We start from the raw sequence: 21,195 nt of genomic DNA, 5'->3' as shown, positions 1-21,195 counted from the left end.
GTGGTTGACAATATACCTGGTTGGAAAAACTGCTTACGGTTCTTTACTGAAGGCTCAAAGCTTGACCATAAACTTGGCTTTGGCTTCTACTAAAAGAAAGCAAAAATAAGCATTTTGGCTCGTTTTCCTAATCACTGTTGCGTATTTTGGGCTGAAATTGTAGCCAATAAGCTATTGATTGCCTGGATAGATAAAAATGTGACTACTTTTAGAGAAATCTATACTTTTTCTCTTTCACGATTACATCTCTTGGAGAGGTTGTCACTAACTCCATCATTGCTCGCAAATGCCGAATATCTCTTAACGAGATGGCGGAATGTTTCCACATCCCCTTAATATGTGTGGGAGGGCATAGTGACATACAAGGGAATTGTAAGACAGACGAAATAGCGAGAGAGGACACTACCACTCTCCTGCCTCTTCATATGGAGATATGGAGGAAAGGCATGTCAGGCGCTCATCTATGTCGAAATGTTCAAATAATGCATGTACCTCATTCCGACTATTGTAGAAGCTGCAATAATGAGGAGAACAAAGAGCGCGTCAGACATCTTTTTTGTCACTGTCTAGCATGCCATGCCGCTAGGTTTAGATACTTTGGCTCAGCGTTCTTTAATGAAATAGACGACCTAATGGATATAAGAGTCAACCAGATCAATGGGTTTTCACATAAAACAAAATAGTTTAACAAGGAGTTGCAGGTAAACTGCTGTTGTGGTGAATGAATCGGCAGCGGTCTAAGTGAGTTGGTTTAAATACCGATTGCCACTTCTAGCTGCCAACCTTCTCTGCTCTAAAGTATAGCTTATTACACATAGCCACAACACACAAGAGAAAATGTTGGCCTAAGAGTAGAAACGTGTGGTGGCCCCATTTGCACTTTTCCTCATATTTTGTATGCACATGTTCCTAAGGATTTGCGTACATGCTCGTTTGATGCTTTTAAAAAATGTACTAAAGTAGGAGTAAGATAAGAAATAAATACGAAATGGAACAATTTTCTGAACATTCAAAATGGATCTTTTCCCGGTTAAGTTCAAAAAATTTTGAAAAAAACACAAAAACCTCATCTTAAAACTTGAGTCATGAAAGAATGTGTGAAAATAAATTATATAAAAAATTTATAGAAAACTGTGCTACCATCCTCTAAAAATATATTTCATAAAAACTGAATATGACAGGTACTCTAGAGCAAACAACATTCTCTAAATCATATACAGTGAAATCTCTCCTAAAGCTGCACTTAGTGGTGCCGTAGCCATAACCATAACCACAACATTACTTGTCGATTATTCGTGATCAGAACAGGCACACTTTAAGTTAGGTTTGCGCAGTGAAAAAAAATTATAAATACTGTATGCAATACATTTCGTAAAAAAATCTTGGGCAAAGGTTCAAACGGAAAACATAAAAAACTGACAAAATATAGAAATAAGTCAATTGAATTCGAGCCCAAAGATAGCTTGCTACTAGCAACGCTGGCTTCATTACTTGAGTTCTCTAAAATCATTCGGTAGTCTAATTCAACTTGTGACGAGTTTATAACAGTACATAATAACACAGTACATAATAACACATGGACCGAAACATAGATTTCGTTTTGGATTTTATTACTGATGAAAACATTGAAACTATTGGCGATACTAGTACGGGCACTGAGAGTGTTACTGAAGAATCTAATGAAATTTTCTCAAACGAAAAGGCTTTGAATCCAGTTTCAATCCTACAGCGATTTAGCAGCGATGACTTCGCTACTTTCGAATTGTTAAAAAAAATTGAGAGCCAAACACAATCTAATATATCTAGTTGTATGTAGTTTATTGACTGAAATGAAATATTTATTTTTATTTACGTTCATACACATTTTTGCTTGAATGATATATCATCAATATTTTTTTTTCAAATAGGAAATTATATGCAATTAATTAAAAAATTAAAAAGTTCTAAAATAATCTACTCACCACTTGAGTGGACATCTCTCTTGGGCAGACAAAATTTGACTGACGATGAGTGTCCGCCCAAGGGAGGTTTCACTGTATGTGACTATGCGAGCTATACATTAAATCAATTCATGCATCATGCGCACTGACAACAAAATTCTCAAGCAAACCGCAAAAAGAAATTTTCAATTTGATATGCAATTTGTTACATTAACACAAAACTAACACACTCAAAAGCAATTGTTAATTTCACTTACCCAGCACAACACATTTTTTTATTCATTACGATCGCCAACACAAGTGCCAGTATCTATGGCAAAAGTACCTATGTACTTGAACACGCGCCTAGCCGTCTGGCCGACGCTCCACTAAAGCAAAACTCATGCATTATTGGTCGAAAAACATTGCCTACTGATCAGGGATCACAGCCAATGGGAGCGCCACAACAACTAATAGCAAAGGCATTGCTGCTTGAGGTTGTGGTACGCAGCGGGTATAGCGCACTTAGCAGCTGTAAAAGGAATATGAAAGTACATATATATGAACATATGTACATAGGTATGTAAGTGAACTGTCGAAAAAAAGAAAAAAACTTAACCAAACAATTCAAAGGGAAAACTAAATTTTCTAATTACAAGCGTTTTAAATTTTGTTACTTCTGCCTTTGGGTCTGACACGTCTCTACACATACACACATGCGTGGGGATACGTATATATGCATAAGTGGTAATTTCCGTTTCTAACCAAATATTGAAACATTTATTTTGCTTGAATAGTCAACTTAAGAGGAACCAACTTAGCGCACACGCTGCACACTTTCTCGAACACGCAACGCGTTAACAGACGGAAAATATTTTTGGGATTGCAAAATTAGAAACGGAGTGAGTTAAAAGTGTTAACAGTGAATTTAGTAAATTTTCTAAAAGAAAAGAGAAATACTAAAAACAATTTACAAACAGAAAAACTAATAAGATTTTTAAAAACTGTTGATAAAAATACATATTCTAAAATTTTGGAGCCGTCGGGATTTAATTGCGTTTTTTGAACATTCGAGCAAATTTCGTACATTTAAAAAATTCCCAGCATGCCCGGACAATATACGCCAGCATGCTCACCATGTCTATCGGAGCAATCAGTGTCCCATCGCAAAGACCACAACGTAACTCCACCACCGCAATCACAAACCTCGAATTTATCTAACTCCCGCTCTTCCCCTTCCTACTCTTCCTCATCAAATACATCACCAACACCGGCGCCACCTAAGGAGTCACGTATGTTACGTACCCCAAAATGTGCACGATGCCGCAACCATGGCGTCATCTCTTGTGTCAAGGGTCACAAAAAGCTTTGCCGCTGGCGCGAATGTTGCTGTCCCAACTGTCAGTTGGTTGTCGATCGTCAGCGTGTGATGGCCGCCCAAGTAGCATTGCGGCGTCAGCAATCTATGGAAGCTTTAGAGGCGCAAGCGAGTGGACAAAGCGCTCTAAACGAAGGTGCTACTACAACAACAAGAACTCCGCCATGCAATTCTAACGAGTGTAAGACAAGTTCCAACTCTTTCCGCACCAAACAGGCACTAATCGCCCAGAAAAAAATCTACAAGCATCGCTTGCGTACGCTGCAACAAACAACGCTACATATAACCGCTGCCATAGAAGGTGAGTTTAGTACTTTTTAGTTTAGTTTTTTTGGTTATTGTAACGCAATAATACCTAAAGATCTTGCTGATCACAGATTTGTTGTTCTTGGCATTACTCATTCATTCAGTCATTTATTTGCCCATATGCTCAATTGAAGTTCAATTAGTGGGGAGTGTCAGCTCGCCCTGCTATACTGGCGGTGCGCACTTTGATAGACAGTTTCATTTGGCACCAGCTGTCGGCAGCTTCCATTTTACTCACTCCCTCAAAAAAGCACTCTCATCATTTTCAGACTTGCGCAATTCCATACAACTTATTTGGAAAGGATTTTGCATTGCACCCCACTTCGCGCCTCACCTTATGCTATGCTTTGTTTTCGCCCATATACTTTTTGTTTACACAATTCAACAATCCACCTAAACTCAACAACTGAATGTGGTATCAATCAAAATCTGTTAAATGCATTTTGGTGCTAATATTTGAGCCGCTTTTGTTAAAATATGCTCCGGCGTTAATGGATTGATATATATTTTTTTTCCTCTTTGCCACACCAACAAATTAGCTAATATCCATTGCATTGGTTGAACAAATGTCTTATTTGTTGATGGATATTATTTATTATTTTATAAATTTAGTTATTGAAGCAAACAAATATACTTTTTTGCTCAACTGGCAGTTCACTTTGTTGAAAATATGATAGATATGTATAATGAATACTCAAATTAATTAAATCGTCCAAGTGAAATTGTGATTGATATGGAAGGCACCTGGCTGACTGACCGGTTCGCTTTCAACGCTTTTGATACCAATTTTTCTAGAGATGCAATTAAGTTTTATAAACACACTGGTAGGTGGCCGCGGATTCGTTTTCGTATATATTGAAATACATACATATGCCTTGTATACTCAATCAATTCTAAAATTTATCAAGCTGTTAAAATTCAAAGTATTACAGTTTCAATACCAAACTTTGCTATGTAAAATTCTAAGAACCTGATAAGTTTAAAATGATGGGAATTGAAATCGAGCATTAATGTATTTAACACTTAACAACGTCAAATTTTTAAAACGGAAAGACAAAAAATATCTGTACTTAGTTGGCTCATGATTCTATAATATAATAAAAGGGTGTGTAAAGTTTGACAACTGTTCCGGATGCGATTCTATTGATGCAATTCGGAAGCAAAGGAAAAAAAGGTTCCTTTCTGAAAAGGCAGTAAAAAATTATACTTAATTATTTATATTTTTAACTTAACCATTGCCGTAGATTTATCACATATATATTGGCAATGCATTTTTGCCGTCTATTTCAACAATTTCTGCAACTTTCGGTACGTTTGAAAATAGCTTTGACAACCTGTATATTAAAAACTATAAGTTTCCCATAAAAAAGAATATACTTCCTATTCCTAGGAAACCTAGGTTCATCTATGTACGAATTTTGAATATTGCCTGTGCCATATCATCAATGAATTGTTTTTTTGGTTGTGTCTTCCAAGTTTTTAATCTGGCCCTCAGAAAGTATTTGACTGACTTCACAAATGGTTTTTTAAGATGGGCCAATTCCGTTTCCTAGTGGAACCAACGACAATCAGTGCATGATCTAAATCAAATTTCATTTAAATAAAACTACACTGTTATTCTCTTAACGTAAAAGTGTCAACCAAAGGATGGGCCGCCTCGGACTTATTTGATGAGCAATGTGAAATTTTCGTTAGGTATCGGATGAGCATCACTAAACAACTTTGCTCTCTTCCGATCTGGCCCAATCTCAAAATCCGTTGCCGACTGTTTTCAATGAAGTGCTGCATGATTTTACCTAATATTTTCTTTTCATTTTGTCTTTTGGGACATGAACAAACTTAACGCCCTCTTTTACCGACGTTTTGTGGCACAACAAAAACAATACTGCCCTACTAACTTTTTAAGCAAAAGTTTTCATTTCTATGCTTTTGAGTACTTTTTCTTTAGAATTTGCTCTGAATAAAAAGTAGCTTTGCACATAACACTTTGAATTTTTTCCGCTTAATAACTGATCCCAAGCTTAACAGAGCTATCAGAGAATCCAAAGCAATTTTTAAGCTTTCTGTAAAGAAGATCATGATTTACTAAGTTAAATGTCATAGAGAAATCAAGAAGACTTAGAAGAGTTAGGCCACTATTGTCAAACTGTATTCTTATCCCGTCAAATATTTTCAATAATTGAGCGTACCACTTTACAAGCAAGCACTAAAAGTTCGTTGTACACCCCTAAGTCTTAAGTATTTTCCCAAGGTGATTTCGAAAAATATTTTTTTTTTGTTCTGGCCGAACATAGGGATCGTATTTTTATCGTTATATCTTCGGCATTCAGAGGCGAGTAAAACATTGCAGAACTTTCCTCCAATGAAACAAATAAATTTTAGGCACTTTGATTTTTTGCTGGTTTACAGGGACATATAGGAACTATTTCCATATGTAACTATGCATCGAAACACATGAAACACATTTGTTTAATTTTTTAAGCAAAAAATTTTGATTGTCATTTTAGCCGCAAAATGTTTAGTTCTTATTTTTTAACCATTAACCGTATTATTCGGCGACTGGGACTTAAATTACTATAAATTTTTACATTTAGAATAATTAATATATTTTAATTATTGTATATTTTATTTATTTCTTAGGAGGAAGTTTGACTATTTTTTTAAGTTTATGAAACAGTGAAAAGAACCAAATTAAGTTATGTATTACTACATAAATATGATTTGTTTCATATTTGGAAATAAATATTCACATTGCACTTATATGGTGGCGTACTAGGTTGTTCAATAAGTTTTGTGGTTCGATAAGAAAAACACAATTTTATGGTTTAAAATAGACTTTTTTCTTTTGCAAACTAGAGCTTTTTCACTATTTTTTCCTTCAGCTGGCAGAATTGGTTACAATTATATTCAAAGTTTATTGTTTTATCAGTCTGGAAGTAATCCACAAAAAAAATTCCTCTCGCATCCCAAAAAACTGATGCTAACACCTTCTTGGCCGATTTCTAGACACGAACTCATTTTGGAGCCGAAGAGAGTCGATTCACACCCCTCTTTAGCCTCTTGCTATGATTTAGGATGGTTATAGACCCAAGTCTCATCCAAAGTGATGAATGGAGGCACAAAATCCACTTTGTTCTTTCGAAAACGCTGAAAAAGTCGCATTCGAATGTGAGTTTTCCTTGATATTCGATTCCTCTCGCGAATAAACTTCAGTCAGTACGTCGACTTCACAGTCGAAAAAGACTAGATTAATCGGATTTTAAATGTCGTATATACTTCAAAGTTTTTTATGTAGGGAATCGGAAAAACTTTATGTTCTGCCTGGGCCTGTAGTAGCTCCGAATCTACTATAGGCAAATAACTCGTTGGTAATAGTATAGTTTGGAGGCATCTGTTCGCAACTGATCCAATAAAGTCGGAAGAAGCAGTAAACGCGAATCTGTGCCCCTTCTCATCTCTGCTATAGTAGATGTGAAATGCTGCATATTTCTTGCAGACATGTTCCGCCGATGATCACAGCCGCAAGAACATCCAGCAGTTTTATAAAGGCACTTTCCCAATAGAGTGTCCGAACATTCAAAGTGCATTCCGTAAACTATAGTCCGTGTTCCGTTTGCAGATTATAAAGGCACTTTCCCAATAGAGTGTCCCAACATTCAAAGTGTATTCCGTAAATTATGTTCCGTTTGCAGAGATCATCAGAGTCTGTTAAGGACAATAGCTGAGGTATTTTTGGTATATTTGTTAGAATCGATATTTTTTCGTGGCAGGTTCCAAGCTTAGTACACAGCCTATCACTGTGAAGGTTTGGGGGTTGCATATATCTATATGTATATAGAAAGGCGCTTCAGCCACGGATGAATAGACGCTGCATATCCTTATAAACTCTTAAACCGAATATGTCAGAGTTGCCCCATTCACTTTTCACATTAGCTCGTCTCTAAAGGGGCGTTGATTTGCTACACAGAGAACACTGTGTACAAAAAAAATATACACCTGGCAACTCCCAGATGAATGATAGTCAAAAACTGTTTCCCTAAGGTGGTCTTTAACACTCCAAACCATCCTCCACATGCGAAGTACATATTACAAACCTTTATTCCAATTATAACTCTATTCAAAAACAGTTAAACCATAATTATTGGAGTAGCTTCATTTTTATATCCACTCGCACTTATACCCAGGGGTATTAAAATTTTGTTCACATAACAGTCACACAATATGTAACTGCATAAAGCAATCGAGATAGTGGAGGCCAGTGCATATACCAAAATGCTTAGAATAATGAGAGCAGCCGATTTAGCCATGTTCTTCTGCCCGTTCGTGTGCTCGATAACTCGAGTAAAAATCAACATATTTCAATGAAACTTGGTACACATATTACTCTTTGTCGAATACCACGCCGGTAATATTTATTCAAAAAGGAAAAAATGTGATATCTCTTTTATAAATAAAGCAAAATTATTCATACATATTTGGTACAAATGACGAGCCCGAAGAAAAAATATAACTCGATTTAAAGTTTGAAAAATGGGCAGTACCCCACCCACTTTTGAGTAAATGCGTTTATCTTGACAAGGACTTAATAAAGTTCTCCCAAATTTCCTACATATATTGTTCCCCACCTCAAGTGGATTGGACTTAAATATTATAGGAATCCACTTTTTAATTGTTGAGACCAAATTCCCAAATAAATTTTTCGAAAATGTGCGCCGAATAAGCTGGGCCTGGACTAATTTTTTTTTTATTCTTTGAAAATATATACTTTTAGATGACATTTTTAAGAACTAATACTAACACAAATTTAGCACTTCCTTAATCGCACAACCCCAATCAATAGAACAAGCACAAAGTATGTTCGTACGTATTTTACCACAAATACAAGTGGATGGTCTCGTAGGCCCAATCACTGATTTGGCGATTTTTTGCTGTTGTTTTTTTTTTTTTGCCTTTGTATACCCCAAAATACATCACACAAACAATTTTCAACATATGATTTATGCACGAACTTCTCGAATTGCACTACAAAACGCATACAATCCGCAGACGTGTCAATTCCTGTCTGATGGTGCCACACTGTCTGGGACGAGGCAGACATACTGTCGCCTCTGAACCCAACACCAGCAGACCGAGGAGTCTCAATGGCCACGGCGGCGACCCACTCAGAGAAACCAAATTACTTTGTAATTCGATGCTTTAAGATGCGTAAAATAGTATAAACTGCACTATAGGCAAAATACGCTGACAAACAGAGATGAAAGCACGCGGGTCTTTCGATGCTCAAAACAAAAAAAAGATACAAATGCAGGAAATGCAGCCACAGCAGCAACGATAATAAACAAAGTCAGCGCAACTGAAAAAACACATACGTTGTAAGATATAACAATAACAAATTACAGCAAACTAACTAATTGTAATTGGAGTCATTTGTAAGGACATGTGCTGACGATATCCTTCAAACTGGAATGACTTGAAAAACGCACGCACACATATACGTACATATAATTATTGTGCACATGAATGTGTGCTGTTGTGTACATTTGTATGCCTTTGGTCAGCGAAAAAGTACTTGAGCAACTATTAATTTGGTGACTGTGGACTCATTAACCATACATACACACATTTAAAGAAAGCAGGAAAACACTTGAAATTGCGCGTTCCATCTGGTTTCCAGAGAAATCCGATGTTTACGTGAATTCACGCGGAGAAACTCACAATCGTACGTATATTTGCATGTACATGCATACATACAAACGTAACATCCTTTTGCATCCACTCATTCGTGAGGATCAATTATCAAATTACCAACTCGCCGTTAGATTGCAGTGTCTAATTGACGAATTAGTTACTTCTTCTACAGCGACTTAAAAAAATTTCACAGTTAAACGCATCGGTGACTGTCTAACAAAAACTGCTAGGGAGCTGTTATCCATCTTCGCTACAAATATAACAATTATTCATCTAAATGTGTTAAAATTACTTACACTTACGCGCATGAACCGTATTCATACACACATGCACATACATACATATATGTCTATAAAATATGCTTCAGTGGCACTGTTTCATTTTCTTCTTTACTTTTTTCCAGAATACAAGCAACGTTTTCCCACCATTAACTCACCGTTACTGGAGCGTATCCGTAAGAGACGCGCCTTTGCCGACCCCGAACTGAATTGGGTAAATCTCGATACAGCAGCGTTATTGAACACATCGACGCCTTTGACATCATTTCACACCGCTGACGTACCCCAACCGCCCATCGCTATGTCAGATGTTCTTCCACATGGTGTACCCAACGCTTTTTTGTGTTCGCCACCACTGCCGCCTTTCTTTGTCACGCCTACTTTGTTCTCTTCTTCTGCGTCTGATGCATTTTCCTATGGTAGTGACTTTGAGAATTATTCTTTGGCGGCGCAATCCCCTTGCCCTGGCAATGTGGATGGGCCCATCCAGAGCGTCAACCCATTGTCAACTTCCTTACCAAAAGAGACAACAACAAGTGCGATTTGCTCGCAAGAACAAATACAAACCTTTAGAGCTACAACTGAAGAATTAATTACGCCCATTAAAAAACCAAAACTTAACTTTTCAATAGAATCTATTATTGGTGTTAGTATATAAGTAAATATAATATATTATATTGCATGTTTGTAGCCTTTCATGGCCAGTTTTTCAGTGCAAGTTTATGTCTGCTTTCCCATTAAACTAAGTTTTGCAGGGTTAAGCCCAGTTTAAAAATGCTACACAGTTAAATTAGCACTCAAAACCTGGCATTTATTATTTGTTAAGAATTTTTTTATTACATGATATATTGTAAATATGTGTGTATCTATACATTTATAAGTATATTGCCCTTAAAAATAAATAATATAAACCGCTCAAATTATTATCACTGAAGTTATTATATATTTTTATTGTGATACAGAGCAAAGTGGTGCAATTTGATTCTTTGAAGAAGTTAGGCTGAGTTCAACCAGGCTACACGATATCTCATTTGCAAACCGATAAACGGAGTTCTCGAATCTCCCAAATGATGGAGTTGGTAGTATTAACACTTTAGTAACACTTTTTGTTTATAGCTTTGGATTCATACATAATACATAGGCTGAAAAGTCCCAGGCCTAACACATAAATGGCAGTAGTTTCATTGCAATCACCTCTTTTTCTGTTAGTACTAATATTAAAAAGACAGCTGTTAAAATTTCATGATATTCTATTCATTAGTTCGCGGGTTGTTGTGCTAAGAGTGACGCGGCATTTGTTACTTTCAAAACAATGGATCAAAAAGAATTTCGTGTTTTAATTTTACACTGCTTCTCGATGGAAAAAAATACGGTTCAGCCCATGTGTTATACCCGCAATAATAAACCAACTGTTTTGAAAGTTCATTTGCATCACCTCTGCTTTTATAAACAGAAAGCTTTCATTTCACAACAAATGTGGGTTGATTTTTTTATGTTTAATTGTGTGGAACCCAACGCGAACTCATCTTTTTCACCCTAAAACTGTCTCAATCTCATAGTACGTAGCATAACGGTTTTGCTCAATTGTCACATCGCACACATCATCGATATTTTCTGGCACAACAACTGGTTTTGGATGACTTCCTCGGAATCCATCGGTAAGCGAACACCGGCTACGAGAAAATTTATTATACCAGTCTTCAAAAGACGCGCTTAGATATTGTTTTAAAATAAAACATAAAAACTTAGATTCTTTCTGGTTTCCCTATTTTTATTCAAAATACAGCTCTTAACTGTTACAAGTGAAAAATATCATCATTTAAATGTTCACCATGACCACGTCTACAGGTAAAATCCGCCAAACAGTTGATTCATGAATGGCTACTTATTGACAACATGGAGATATCGGTGTTGAAGGTTGTTCAGCAACTCTTTGCGCTACACAATATTCTCCACAGAATGTTCCCGGTTTAATTTCGTTTTTTTTCCAAGATGAATTTTTAAAATCACCGTAAGCAACATTAATATGTATTCTCACATATCAAAAAGTTTTAAAGATAAAAGTTTGCCTTTTTGGCACTGGTTGCATTTATGTAGGTATATAATTATATATGTACCTACTTATCAAATCTCCAACGTTAAATTAGTATGGCTTCACTTACCCAAATGAAATAATCAGAAACTTATCTAGATTAAAAATTAATTTATAGCTTATGGGGTTAGGGGTACTCAGAGGCCCGAAAAAATGATGATTTTCAATATTTTTTTGTTTTTTTCCTAGTCAATTGCTTTATTTAACAAAAATTGCATCAATACATCATGTATCGACTTGACTTTAGCAAAATTTTAACAAAGAAAATTAATAATTGTAAAATTTATCGCGGTTTGTGTGGAGCCCGTTTCTCCAGAAGTCCCTTGCGGTGATCATCACAAGTCCTTGGAGATTCATCTAAAATCAATCGGACACGAGAAATTAGTTTTCTGTTGCCTACGTAGCATTCTACCTTCTCGAGTGCTAACGTTAGCGCGCTTATCTTCCACTTTCATACGTGCAGCTTCCAGTTACTTGCTCTCGAATCCTCCGGAGCGCCCGAGCCCTCTTTGTTAATTGTTGAATAACTCGAAAAGTATTTGTCGAATTCACTTCAACTCTTCACACAATATTTTTAAGATATTATACTTAAAAAAAAGCAAAACAAAAATAAAATTTTTTGAAAATTCTGACTACCCCTAACCCCTTATATTATTATCTATAAGCATTGAAGTTTTTCGAGAAGGGAGTTTTTTAATGAAATATTTTGGATTTACTTATAATACAAAAATAAAATTTACATACAAAAAATAGCAAGTTGATGTGATAAATAACCAAATTTTAAAGTTTTTCGGAAGGGCCTAGAAAATACTTTGAAGAATATCGATGTGCAGAGATGAGGAAATAAAATAAAATCCTGGTTTGAGATTTTTATTTATTAAAAAGCTTTAGATGTTAATAAATAAACATTAGTCTAAATTTTTTTCTGAAATTTAAATTTTTGGATCCTTTTATTTTTCATTTAAACTACCTTATTCTAGCAAAGTTACACACAAAAAAAAACATTTAAAAATTGTCTACCTAATTTTACTCTAGTAAATTTTGCATGTAGTTTAAAGCCGTACTAAGTAAATGACCAATCATATTGATAAAAATTTAATTAATATAGTTTCCTCTAAACATTTAGAACACTTTACATTAGGTTTAAATAGGGCTCTTTCCGAGAGTAGATTTTGTATATTTTCGCTGCGCGTCCTATATTAGCTCCATTTTACTCAGAACTAGTAAGCCAGGTTTCGCTTCAATGCGGCTCATTGAGTTTGGGATAAAATATTTACCTTCCTGCAGTTAATATATTTATGTTTTAAATTTGAACCAAATCTGATAATAAATACGATGTCTCGACCCCAGTGTCACCTATCGGAAAGTCATGGAAAATTGGCTTGACGCCAACCTTATCCTACGAGTTTATTTTCCATGTGAAGCCAAATCCTTTCCACCTGATCTTTCCAATGCAGAGGAGGCCTTTCTCTTCCTCTGCTACCACCACCTGGTACCGCATCAAAATACTTTCAGAGCCGAAGTGTTTGTATCCATTCAGATGGCATGACCCATTCAACGAAACCGCTAGATCTTTATTTGCTGCGCGTCAACAATGACGTGGCTGCCGATACGCCGGCTGCTTGTTTGGTGACAGGAGGTACTTCGTTTTGTCCTTGTTCCCCACCAGTCCCATTAGTTTTGCGGAAATTACAAATTCAGGCATCGCGGAAAATAGACAACTCCTTTCTGCACTGTCGAAGGCAACTTTAAAATCGGCAAAAAAACGTTTGTGTCGATTCTCCTTTCATCGGACTTTTCCAATATTTGGGATATTGTAATTATAAAGACGATTGCAGACGGCAGGTCTAAAGCCACACTGATAAGATCCAACCATTTGATTGGACCTTATTTGGTAGAATCTTATACGCTATATTTAGAAGACTAATCCCGTGGTAATTGGTACAGATTGCAGTATCACCCTTCTTGTGGATTGGGCAGCGCACACTTATATTTCTATCAGCAAGCATGCTTTTATCCGACCATATTTTGCAAAGAGCTGATGCAAGCATTGAATAGCTCAGCCGGCAGTCCATCGGCTCCCACTGCTTTGTTGTCCTTTAGTCCTTCTAATAATACGTCTCTCTACCTTTTTTAGCTCCCGGTAGCAGTCTCACATGGCTCGCGTTGCTCCGGATCGCAGCGTGGCTCTATAGGCAGCATTCCTTCTTTGCGTGGCAGCATGACCTTCCTCGTTTTACCAATTGTAATTACTGCTATACAGTAAAACTGCTCATTGTTGTCATCACTAAGTGCTTACTCGAATAATAAACATACTCATTTGTGGCATCACAACCACCTTAGCGCTAATAATCAAACCACTAATTTTGAACGATTTAATCTTTGCAAACGAACTGTTTTATTTATGTTCACATCTTAATGATAGTTACGTATCAATCCATTTAGCTACGGTGGCCGCTATTTTTCTTGGTGGCTTAAATTATCCCAGCAAGATTTGGATATACATATATATATAATTGGCGCGTACACCCTTTTTTGGGTGTTTGGCCGAGCTCCTCCTCCTATTTGTGGTGTGCGTCTTGATGTTGTTCCACAAATGGAAGGACCTACAGTTGCAAGCCGACTCCGAAATGCAGATATTTTTATGAGGGGCTTTTTCATGGCAGAAATACACTTGGAGGTATGCTATTGCCTGCCGAGGGGCGCCCGCTATTAGAAAAATGTTTTTCTTAACTTTGGTGTTTTCACCGAGATTCGAACCTACGTTCTCTCTGGAAATTCCGAATGGTAGTCACGCACCAACCCATTCGGCTACGACGGCCGCAAAATTTGGATACTTCTTCTCAAATTGGAATATTTACTTACATTGCGCCCTCTCATTGCATGTTTGGCAAGTTTCTTGCGTGATTTTGCAATAACTTGTACAAGTTACTGCATTGCGAACAAATCGTATAATTGTAAACAAAACTCAGCTGATGTTCACTTTTCGCAGATTCACAATGGGATTTGCTCATAAATTTTTAAACATTCCCAATGATTGGATTAAACCACGACAGCTAACCAGGGTAGTCTTCCAGCTCTTGTTGAAAATGGCATCAGTTAACTTATCTTCAATCGTAGTGGCGTACTGCTTAGTCAAAGAAACCAAAAAATTCTCTTCCGCACTGTTGAAGCACACAAACTTTGGTAAACTGGTAAATCTGACTAAAATTGTCAAACAAACGTCAAAACAAAACAAATATCAGCTGTATAGGTTTTGTGTATTCACAATACAACTTTTGGTAACTCTTTTCTATTTTATTCACGATCCAATAAATCAGAAGTGGTAAGCTGATTGGGTTTTGGGGAAAACGAGGTGGTCAATTTAGGCTATCAAATAATTAATCAACCGTTGTTTACGGAAACATTAACCAGGAATTGAGCCACGGACCCTAAATATGATACATTTAACTATCTATCGGCTTTTCTATTATTGTGAGTAGCAATTCTAGCTCCTTGTGAACTTTTAGTGTAAAGAAGAAGGCTCAGTATAAACAATATTTGACGGTACGGTACACAGAAATTAAATGGTAAACAAATATATATACATTAATTCCAAAAATGATAGAATACAGTTCCATTAATTCACTTTCAGATTTTATTATTTGTGCACAAAACGCGTGTTTATTAATCTAGCGTAAACTAATACTAAATAAATCCATCCCTTTGAAGGAGCCATGTCAGCGCAGGAAGCGCGCAATGAAATCATACGCGAAAATATACCAAAACTGATCAAAGAGTTGACTGGTGTAGCAGATGATGAAACTTTGAAATCCTATGAGCTATTGGCTTGGTCCGTAATACGTAACCATCGTAATTTGAGTACCAACAGCCATGAAGTGCGTCGGAAAATCGAAGGCATTAAGGAGAAATTCGCGGTTGACAATAATCTCGAGTATGCTGAACATCTGGGCCGTCTATGTGATGAGATCATACAACATCCTCTCTGTATGGAACATTATGAAGTTGATGTGCATTGGTCTTTGCTTGATTTCTTATTATCACTTGCTCACAACCCAACGGGCGCATTACGGCGTAATAAAGAAAAAATTGGTAAAATGCTGCAGGAGCATGACGATATTGCCCAAGCTGAATGTATAGAAAATGAAACAGACTACTGGAAGAAGGTTCTGCAAGATGATTTTATACTAGTTGAACCGTTAAGTAATAGCTCTTCTGATTTAAGTGTGAGTTTGTAACAGTTAATTGTTTAAGGTGTTGACAAATTAATCAATATACCTGTATCGCATTTCTAAACTTTTTCGTAGTCTTGGTCTGATGATTTATCCGATGAGTTAAAAACTATTAGTACAGAAGAAGAAGTTGAGTCGCGAAACTCACACGCACTTAAAATCAATCCAACTCCTCCACGGGGAATGGAAAACATTGAACCTCCTAAAAAATCGCTTCCGTATTACAAGTACGATAGCTCAACGGCAGAGGAAAGATTATTAAGCATGGTGCAGCACTCTTGGTGGGAGAAGGGTATTAAAACAGTACATCCCCACATTGAAAGTACGAATAAGGAAGCAAATTTCGCTTTAGAATACCGGCGTCATATTAAAGCTACCACCAGCCATCGAATACCCGAAGAACCTGAGACAGCCACAGAGTATAGTTTATTACGAGAAATTTTTTGGATGTTTCAAGTGCCGCTTACATGCAAATTCTTTCATGTAAATGGGGAAAGTATTACAATCAGAAAGAATGTAACCCTGACTAGCACAAGACCGGTAAGGGCAAACTTTATTTAAAAATTTAATTAATGAAAGCAAAATATATAATTTTTCGTCCACTTATTCAGATCGCTATTAGTTCAATGCTCGAGGACCATTTTCTTCCCTATATATGCATGATGCAAGACTTACGCAACTTTAATAAACTCATATATACGACGGACGATTATACGCCGCCGAATACTCTAGAGCATTATGCGGCCAGTTTGGAATTGCTACTAGCGCCCATTTGGAATGAGTTACTAGCTTGTGAGAAAGATTTACTAGTGCAACCCGATTTTGAAATCAATACTGTCATTAGTTTACACCATAAACTTCGTCCAGCATTTGCCAAACTTGCCTATTTGCATAATATACATCAGCAAGCAGTACAGAGTATACGCCTATTACCTGCACACATCTCAAGTGTTCATTTGTTGGCTGCTTTAATACATTGCAATCAAATTGCGACCACAGCGACTGAAACTAATCTGGCAATGTCACTATTTCTGGCTTCAGTAAAAATATTTTTGATTATTACAGACACTTGGTGGACAGAAGGACGTTTGGACGATTGGCATAATGAATTTATTATCGAACGGGTTGACGAACCGGGCCAAAGTATACGAGTGCGTGAATTTAATAAGAATAAAGAGAAGGCATTTTTCGTACCCACTCATATCTCTAAAATGATAATCGAAAATAGTTTTTTCCAACTGCTGCTGGAACATTCACTCGAAGCTGGCTGTACACTAAACCTATTGTATGAAATCAATCGCATTGGCGAGTTACGCAGTGCTTATGATGCAATTGAGGGTAAATTGTACAATGTTTTTATCGAAGATGTTCTGAAATATGTGCGTATTTTACAAAAACAAATTGTCGAGGCTGTGAATGAGGCCAAAGAAAATGATAGGCTCGAAATTGGAGACGATCAAATCGTGAGCAATGGTAAAGATGTTGAAGTTGGTGTGGTAGACGGTAGTAATGAAGATGTTGTTGATGAAGTGCTAGCAGCGATGCATGCACCAGAAGGCTGTTACGAAGACGACCAAATACTCAAAAAATTAACTACAAATGATGATTTCCTACTGCTAGCCTTCACTATGAATATGAATTTGTCAGAAACTGAAAATAGAGTTGGCGATCAATGTGATGCGCGTGTGAAAGATGCTGCTAAAAATGAACCAAATGCTTTAGAGATTTTCGAACAATTTGAACAGTCCAAACATATACTACCACTAGAGGAAGTGGTTTTAAATGCATTGAGTCGAATACTCAAGACACGTATTGCATTCGCAAACTCATTTGTAATGCGTTTGTATCTTGAAGAGTTTGATATTTTGAAGCATTTGCGAAATATACGTAAAATATATTTACTAGAGGCCAGTGATGTAATGCACCAGTTTTACAATAAGCTGTTCAAGCAGGTATCTCGAAAGAAAATACTAAAAAGTTGATCAAAAAAACAGCTCTCATTACTTTTTATCCCATGCATATATGTGTAATCATAGTCATAGCCTTATCTTTCTTTTTTTTTTTCAAACAGATCGAGTCTGGCGAAGAATGGGCGAATGCATTTTTAATAACTACCCAACTAGATGATATAATCTGTACTAAATTTTTAGATATGTCTTCACTATTTCGCATAGAGATCAACTCAGCATTTCGTTGTCAAACCGTCAAGGTAAAACATTAATTAAACTAGCAATGGATTTTTATAATTAGTTTTTGGTTTAGGTTTATGAAGCTGTTGATGAGTTATCTTTAACATACAATCTAAGCACTGAGCTGACGCATATGATTAAACAAGAAGATTTAGATGCCTACAACAAAGTATTTCGCTTTTTACTTAAAGTTAAATGGGGTTTAACCACTTTAGAAAATCTACAATTTCCCCCATCACACAAGCGTAAAATGCCTTATGCACCTTTCGAAATGGCCGATCTGCTTATGCGTCGTCTAGAACAGCTACGCTTTTGGATGCTATTTGCTATACAAAGCATACATTTTCACTTGATGACTCATGTGATTCAATCAATGGGCGAGCAATTGGATGAAAAAATCGTGAAATGTACGAATCTTAAGGAAATGGTAACTGTACACCGCTCGTACATAAATACAGTATTAGAACATTGCTTTTTAGTAGACAATTTCAGTTCCTTAAAATTGGGCGTTGAGCAGGTAAACAGTGCTGTGATAGTTTAATTTCATGTAGAGTTATAATTTTGATAAATTACTTTAATCATCTTTCTCAGCTCTTAAACTTGGCATACATTTTACGTTTGGAGTGGAGGAGTTGTGTGACATATATTGAAGCTAATAGTAATCCGTGGGCGGTGGTCGATGTCAATGAAAGTGCCGATGACATCGATTATGTTACAAATTCGCAGATAGATGCCATTGAATTGACATACATACGGTGCCATCAATATTTGGCAAATAAGCTCAATAATGAAGTGTATATAAAGCATAATTCATTTTGTAAGTAATGGCAACAAGGTTAAGATTTACTAATGTAAAATTTATCACATTCTTCTTTATTTTTCAGTATTAGGACTTAGCACCGCTTTCAACACCAGTTTGCCATATTAAAGTTAGTTTTTATGTTTCACAATTTTGTTTATACATGTTTTTATTGTTTTCGAAAATAAGTATTGAAGTGTTCAAACCGTTCATTTGTGAAATATTAAAATAAATACGATTTTCTATGGGCGAAAGTTGTAGCTAGCGATGGCCAATACTTCGAATAAAATATTTTGTACCGTTTTTTTCACAATAAAGCCCCAAATCTTCGAAAAAAACCTTTAAAACTAATTCAACCTCCCAATATTAAAAAAAAATGTGTATGCAAAATATTGCAGTTTAAACACTTTTAAATACGTAACTTTTGACAGCTATGGACATGGAAAATTCGCTGAAGTAATGGTTATTGTTCTGTGATTATGTACGTACATACATACGTACCTTAAATTTTATTCTTTCTTTTTTAATTATTATTGTATAATTACTTAATTTTTTAATGCTTTTTTTCATTTTGTATTAAATATTTTATTTTTTTATTTTTTTGCTAATTTTATATTAAATATTTCATCTGTTGTTTAATTGTATATTAAATTTATATTTTAATTCTCTATTTTTTAATTATCTATAAAGTACTTTTCTTTTTTACATATTAAACCTCTTATCCTTTGTCTTTAATTTTGTATTAAATTATTTATTTATTTTTTTAATTTTATATTAAATATTTAATTTTTTTTTTAATTTCATGTTAAATATACATATGTTAAAATTTTAGTTTTGTTAGTTTTAATCATTTTTAAATGCGTAACATTTGACAACTATGTACATGGAGAATTCGCTGAAGTTACTGTGGTTGTTCTGTATTTGTATGTACCCTAAATTTTACTGATTCTTCTTCACTTAATTATTTAATTTTTTAATTTTTTTTTGTTTTTAATTTTATATCAAATATTTTTTTTATATTAAATATTTGTTTGTTTTTTAATTTCATATTAAATATTTTTCTTTTTTATATATTCATTTTTTTTGTTTTCAATTTAGTATTTAATATTTTATGTTTTTTAAATTTTATGTTAAATATTAAATATATATTTTTTTTACAATAAATATTTAATTTTATTTTTAATTTTATATTAAATATTCTATAATTTTTTTTATTTTACGGTTTTTTAAGTTTTCATCAAATATTTTTTGTTTTTGTTTTATAGTAAATATTTTATTGTAAGAAAAAAGACGCCGATCTGGCGACTGAAATCCAGAACGTGCTTGAGTTATTGGGGGAACACTTCTCGAACTTGTTAAATAGTGAATTCTTTAACCTGAGTCTGGAAAAGATCGTGCGAACCACAGAGCTTAATCGCTCAGGCACAATTTTTTAAAAGAGCATATTGGTGTATGCCTTATGACCTCAACAACCGCGTTGTTAGTTCTGCCTTTTCCCAACGGGGTAAAAAGTAAAGTGAATGGGTCTGGTGATGAACGAGGACAAAACGAAGTACCTCCTGTCATCAAACAAAAAGTCAGTGCATTCCCGTGTAAGCATCTATGTTACTGTTGACAGTTACGATTTCGAGCTTGTAAGAAACTAGGAACCAGCATTAACACCTATAACAATGTCAGAAGTCCAACGGAGAATCCCTTGCCAACATGTTCTGCTTTGAACTAAATGGGCAATTGAGTATTAGAGTCCTCTCTCGACGAACAAAACTAACACTCTTTAGGTTCTCCGCATGCCCGTCCTTGGACTTCATGCAGAAGCTTGGACGATGTTAATATCCGATGTTGCAGCCCTTGGAAAAAGAAGAAAAAAAGATTCTGCGGAAGATTTTTGGACCTTGGCATTTTGGTGATGGCGAGTATCGTAGGCGATGGAACAATGAGCTGTATAAGCTTTACGACGACATACATATAGCGCAGCGAATAAAGATCCAGCAGCTTCGTTGATTGGCTCATGGCGTCCGAATGGAGACAAACTCTCCGGCTCTGAAAAGATTCGATACGGTAGCAGCTGGTAGTAGCAGAGGAAGAGGAACACCTTCTCTGCGTTGGAGAGATCAGGTTGAGAATTTTGACTAACTCACTTGTTAAACTCGGCTAAAATCGAGGAAGTGGTTATCCCGGCAATCAAGAAGAAGAAGAAATATTTTATTTATTTTATTTTTATTTTATAGTATTTTTTTTTTTTTTCTCCAAAAGATCTTTTTGTGAAACTGCTGTAGCGACCTACCTTGGGCAAATATAAATCGGGATCGTTCGG

At 35.6% G+C, this 21,195-nt stretch overlaps 2 protein-coding genes across 2 annotated transcripts; both read left to right on the top strand.

Annotated features, from left to right (window-relative positions):
- The first annotated feature begins 3,024 nt into the window (after positions 1 to 3,024).
- LOC128857596 (uncharacterized) lies at positions 3,025 to 10,227 on the top strand. Its single transcript, XM_054093347.1, has 2 exons — positions 3,025 to 3,598; positions 9,695 to 10,227. The coding sequence occupies exons 1-2, from the start codon at positions 3,025 to 3,027 to the stop codon at positions 10,225 to 10,227; spliced, it is 1,107 nt and encodes a 368-aa protein (XP_053949322.1).
- A 4,742-nt stretch (positions 10,228 to 14,969) lies between these two features.
- On the top strand, positions 14,970 to 19,127 carry LOC128858445 (gamma-tubulin complex component 5). The gene is made up of 8 exons (XM_054094725.1): positions 14,970 to 15,230; positions 15,296 to 15,887; positions 15,969 to 16,433; positions 16,505 to 17,845; positions 17,965 to 18,102; positions 18,156 to 18,599; positions 18,674 to 18,899; positions 18,967 to 19,127. The coding sequence occupies exons 2-8, from the start codon at positions 15,378 to 15,380 to the stop codon at positions 19,008 to 19,010; spliced, it is 3,168 nt and encodes a 1,055-aa protein (XP_053950700.1). The 5' UTR covers positions 14,970 to 15,230; positions 15,296 to 15,377; the 3' UTR covers positions 19,011 to 19,127.
- Positions 19,128 to 21,195: the final 2,068 nt, after the last annotated feature.

This window comes from Anastrepha ludens, chromosome 3 (assembly GCF_028408465.1).
Source record: "Anastrepha ludens isolate Willacy chromosome 3, idAnaLude1.1, whole genome shotgun sequence".
Lineage (NCBI taxonomy): Eukaryota > Metazoa > Arthropoda > Insecta > Diptera > Tephritidae > Anastrepha > Anastrepha ludens.
Note: the sequence above shows the minus strand (reverse complement) of the source record. Positions and strands in the feature narration are given on the sequence as shown.

Coding starts and splice junctions, on each gene's coding strand:
- LOC128858445 (XM_054094725.1), top strand. CDS start 15,378: ATGTCAGCGCAGGAAGCGCGCAATGAAATCATACGCGAAAATATACCA. Junction 17,846..17,964: donor ACAATAAGCTGTTCAAGCAG/GTATCTCGAAAG, acceptor TTTTTCAAACAG/ATCGAGTCTGGCGAAGAATG. Junction 18,103..18,155: donor TTCGTTGTCAAACCGTCAAG/GTAAAACATTAA, acceptor TTTTTGGTTTAG/GTTTATGAAGCTGTTGATGA.
- LOC128857596 (XM_054093347.1), top strand. CDS start 3,025: ATGCCCGGACAATATACGCCAGCATGCTCACCATGTCTATCGGAGCAA. Junction 3,599..9,694: donor TATAACCGCTGCCATAGAAG/GTGAGTTTAGTA, acceptor ACTTTTTTCCAG/AATACAAGCAACGTTTTCCC.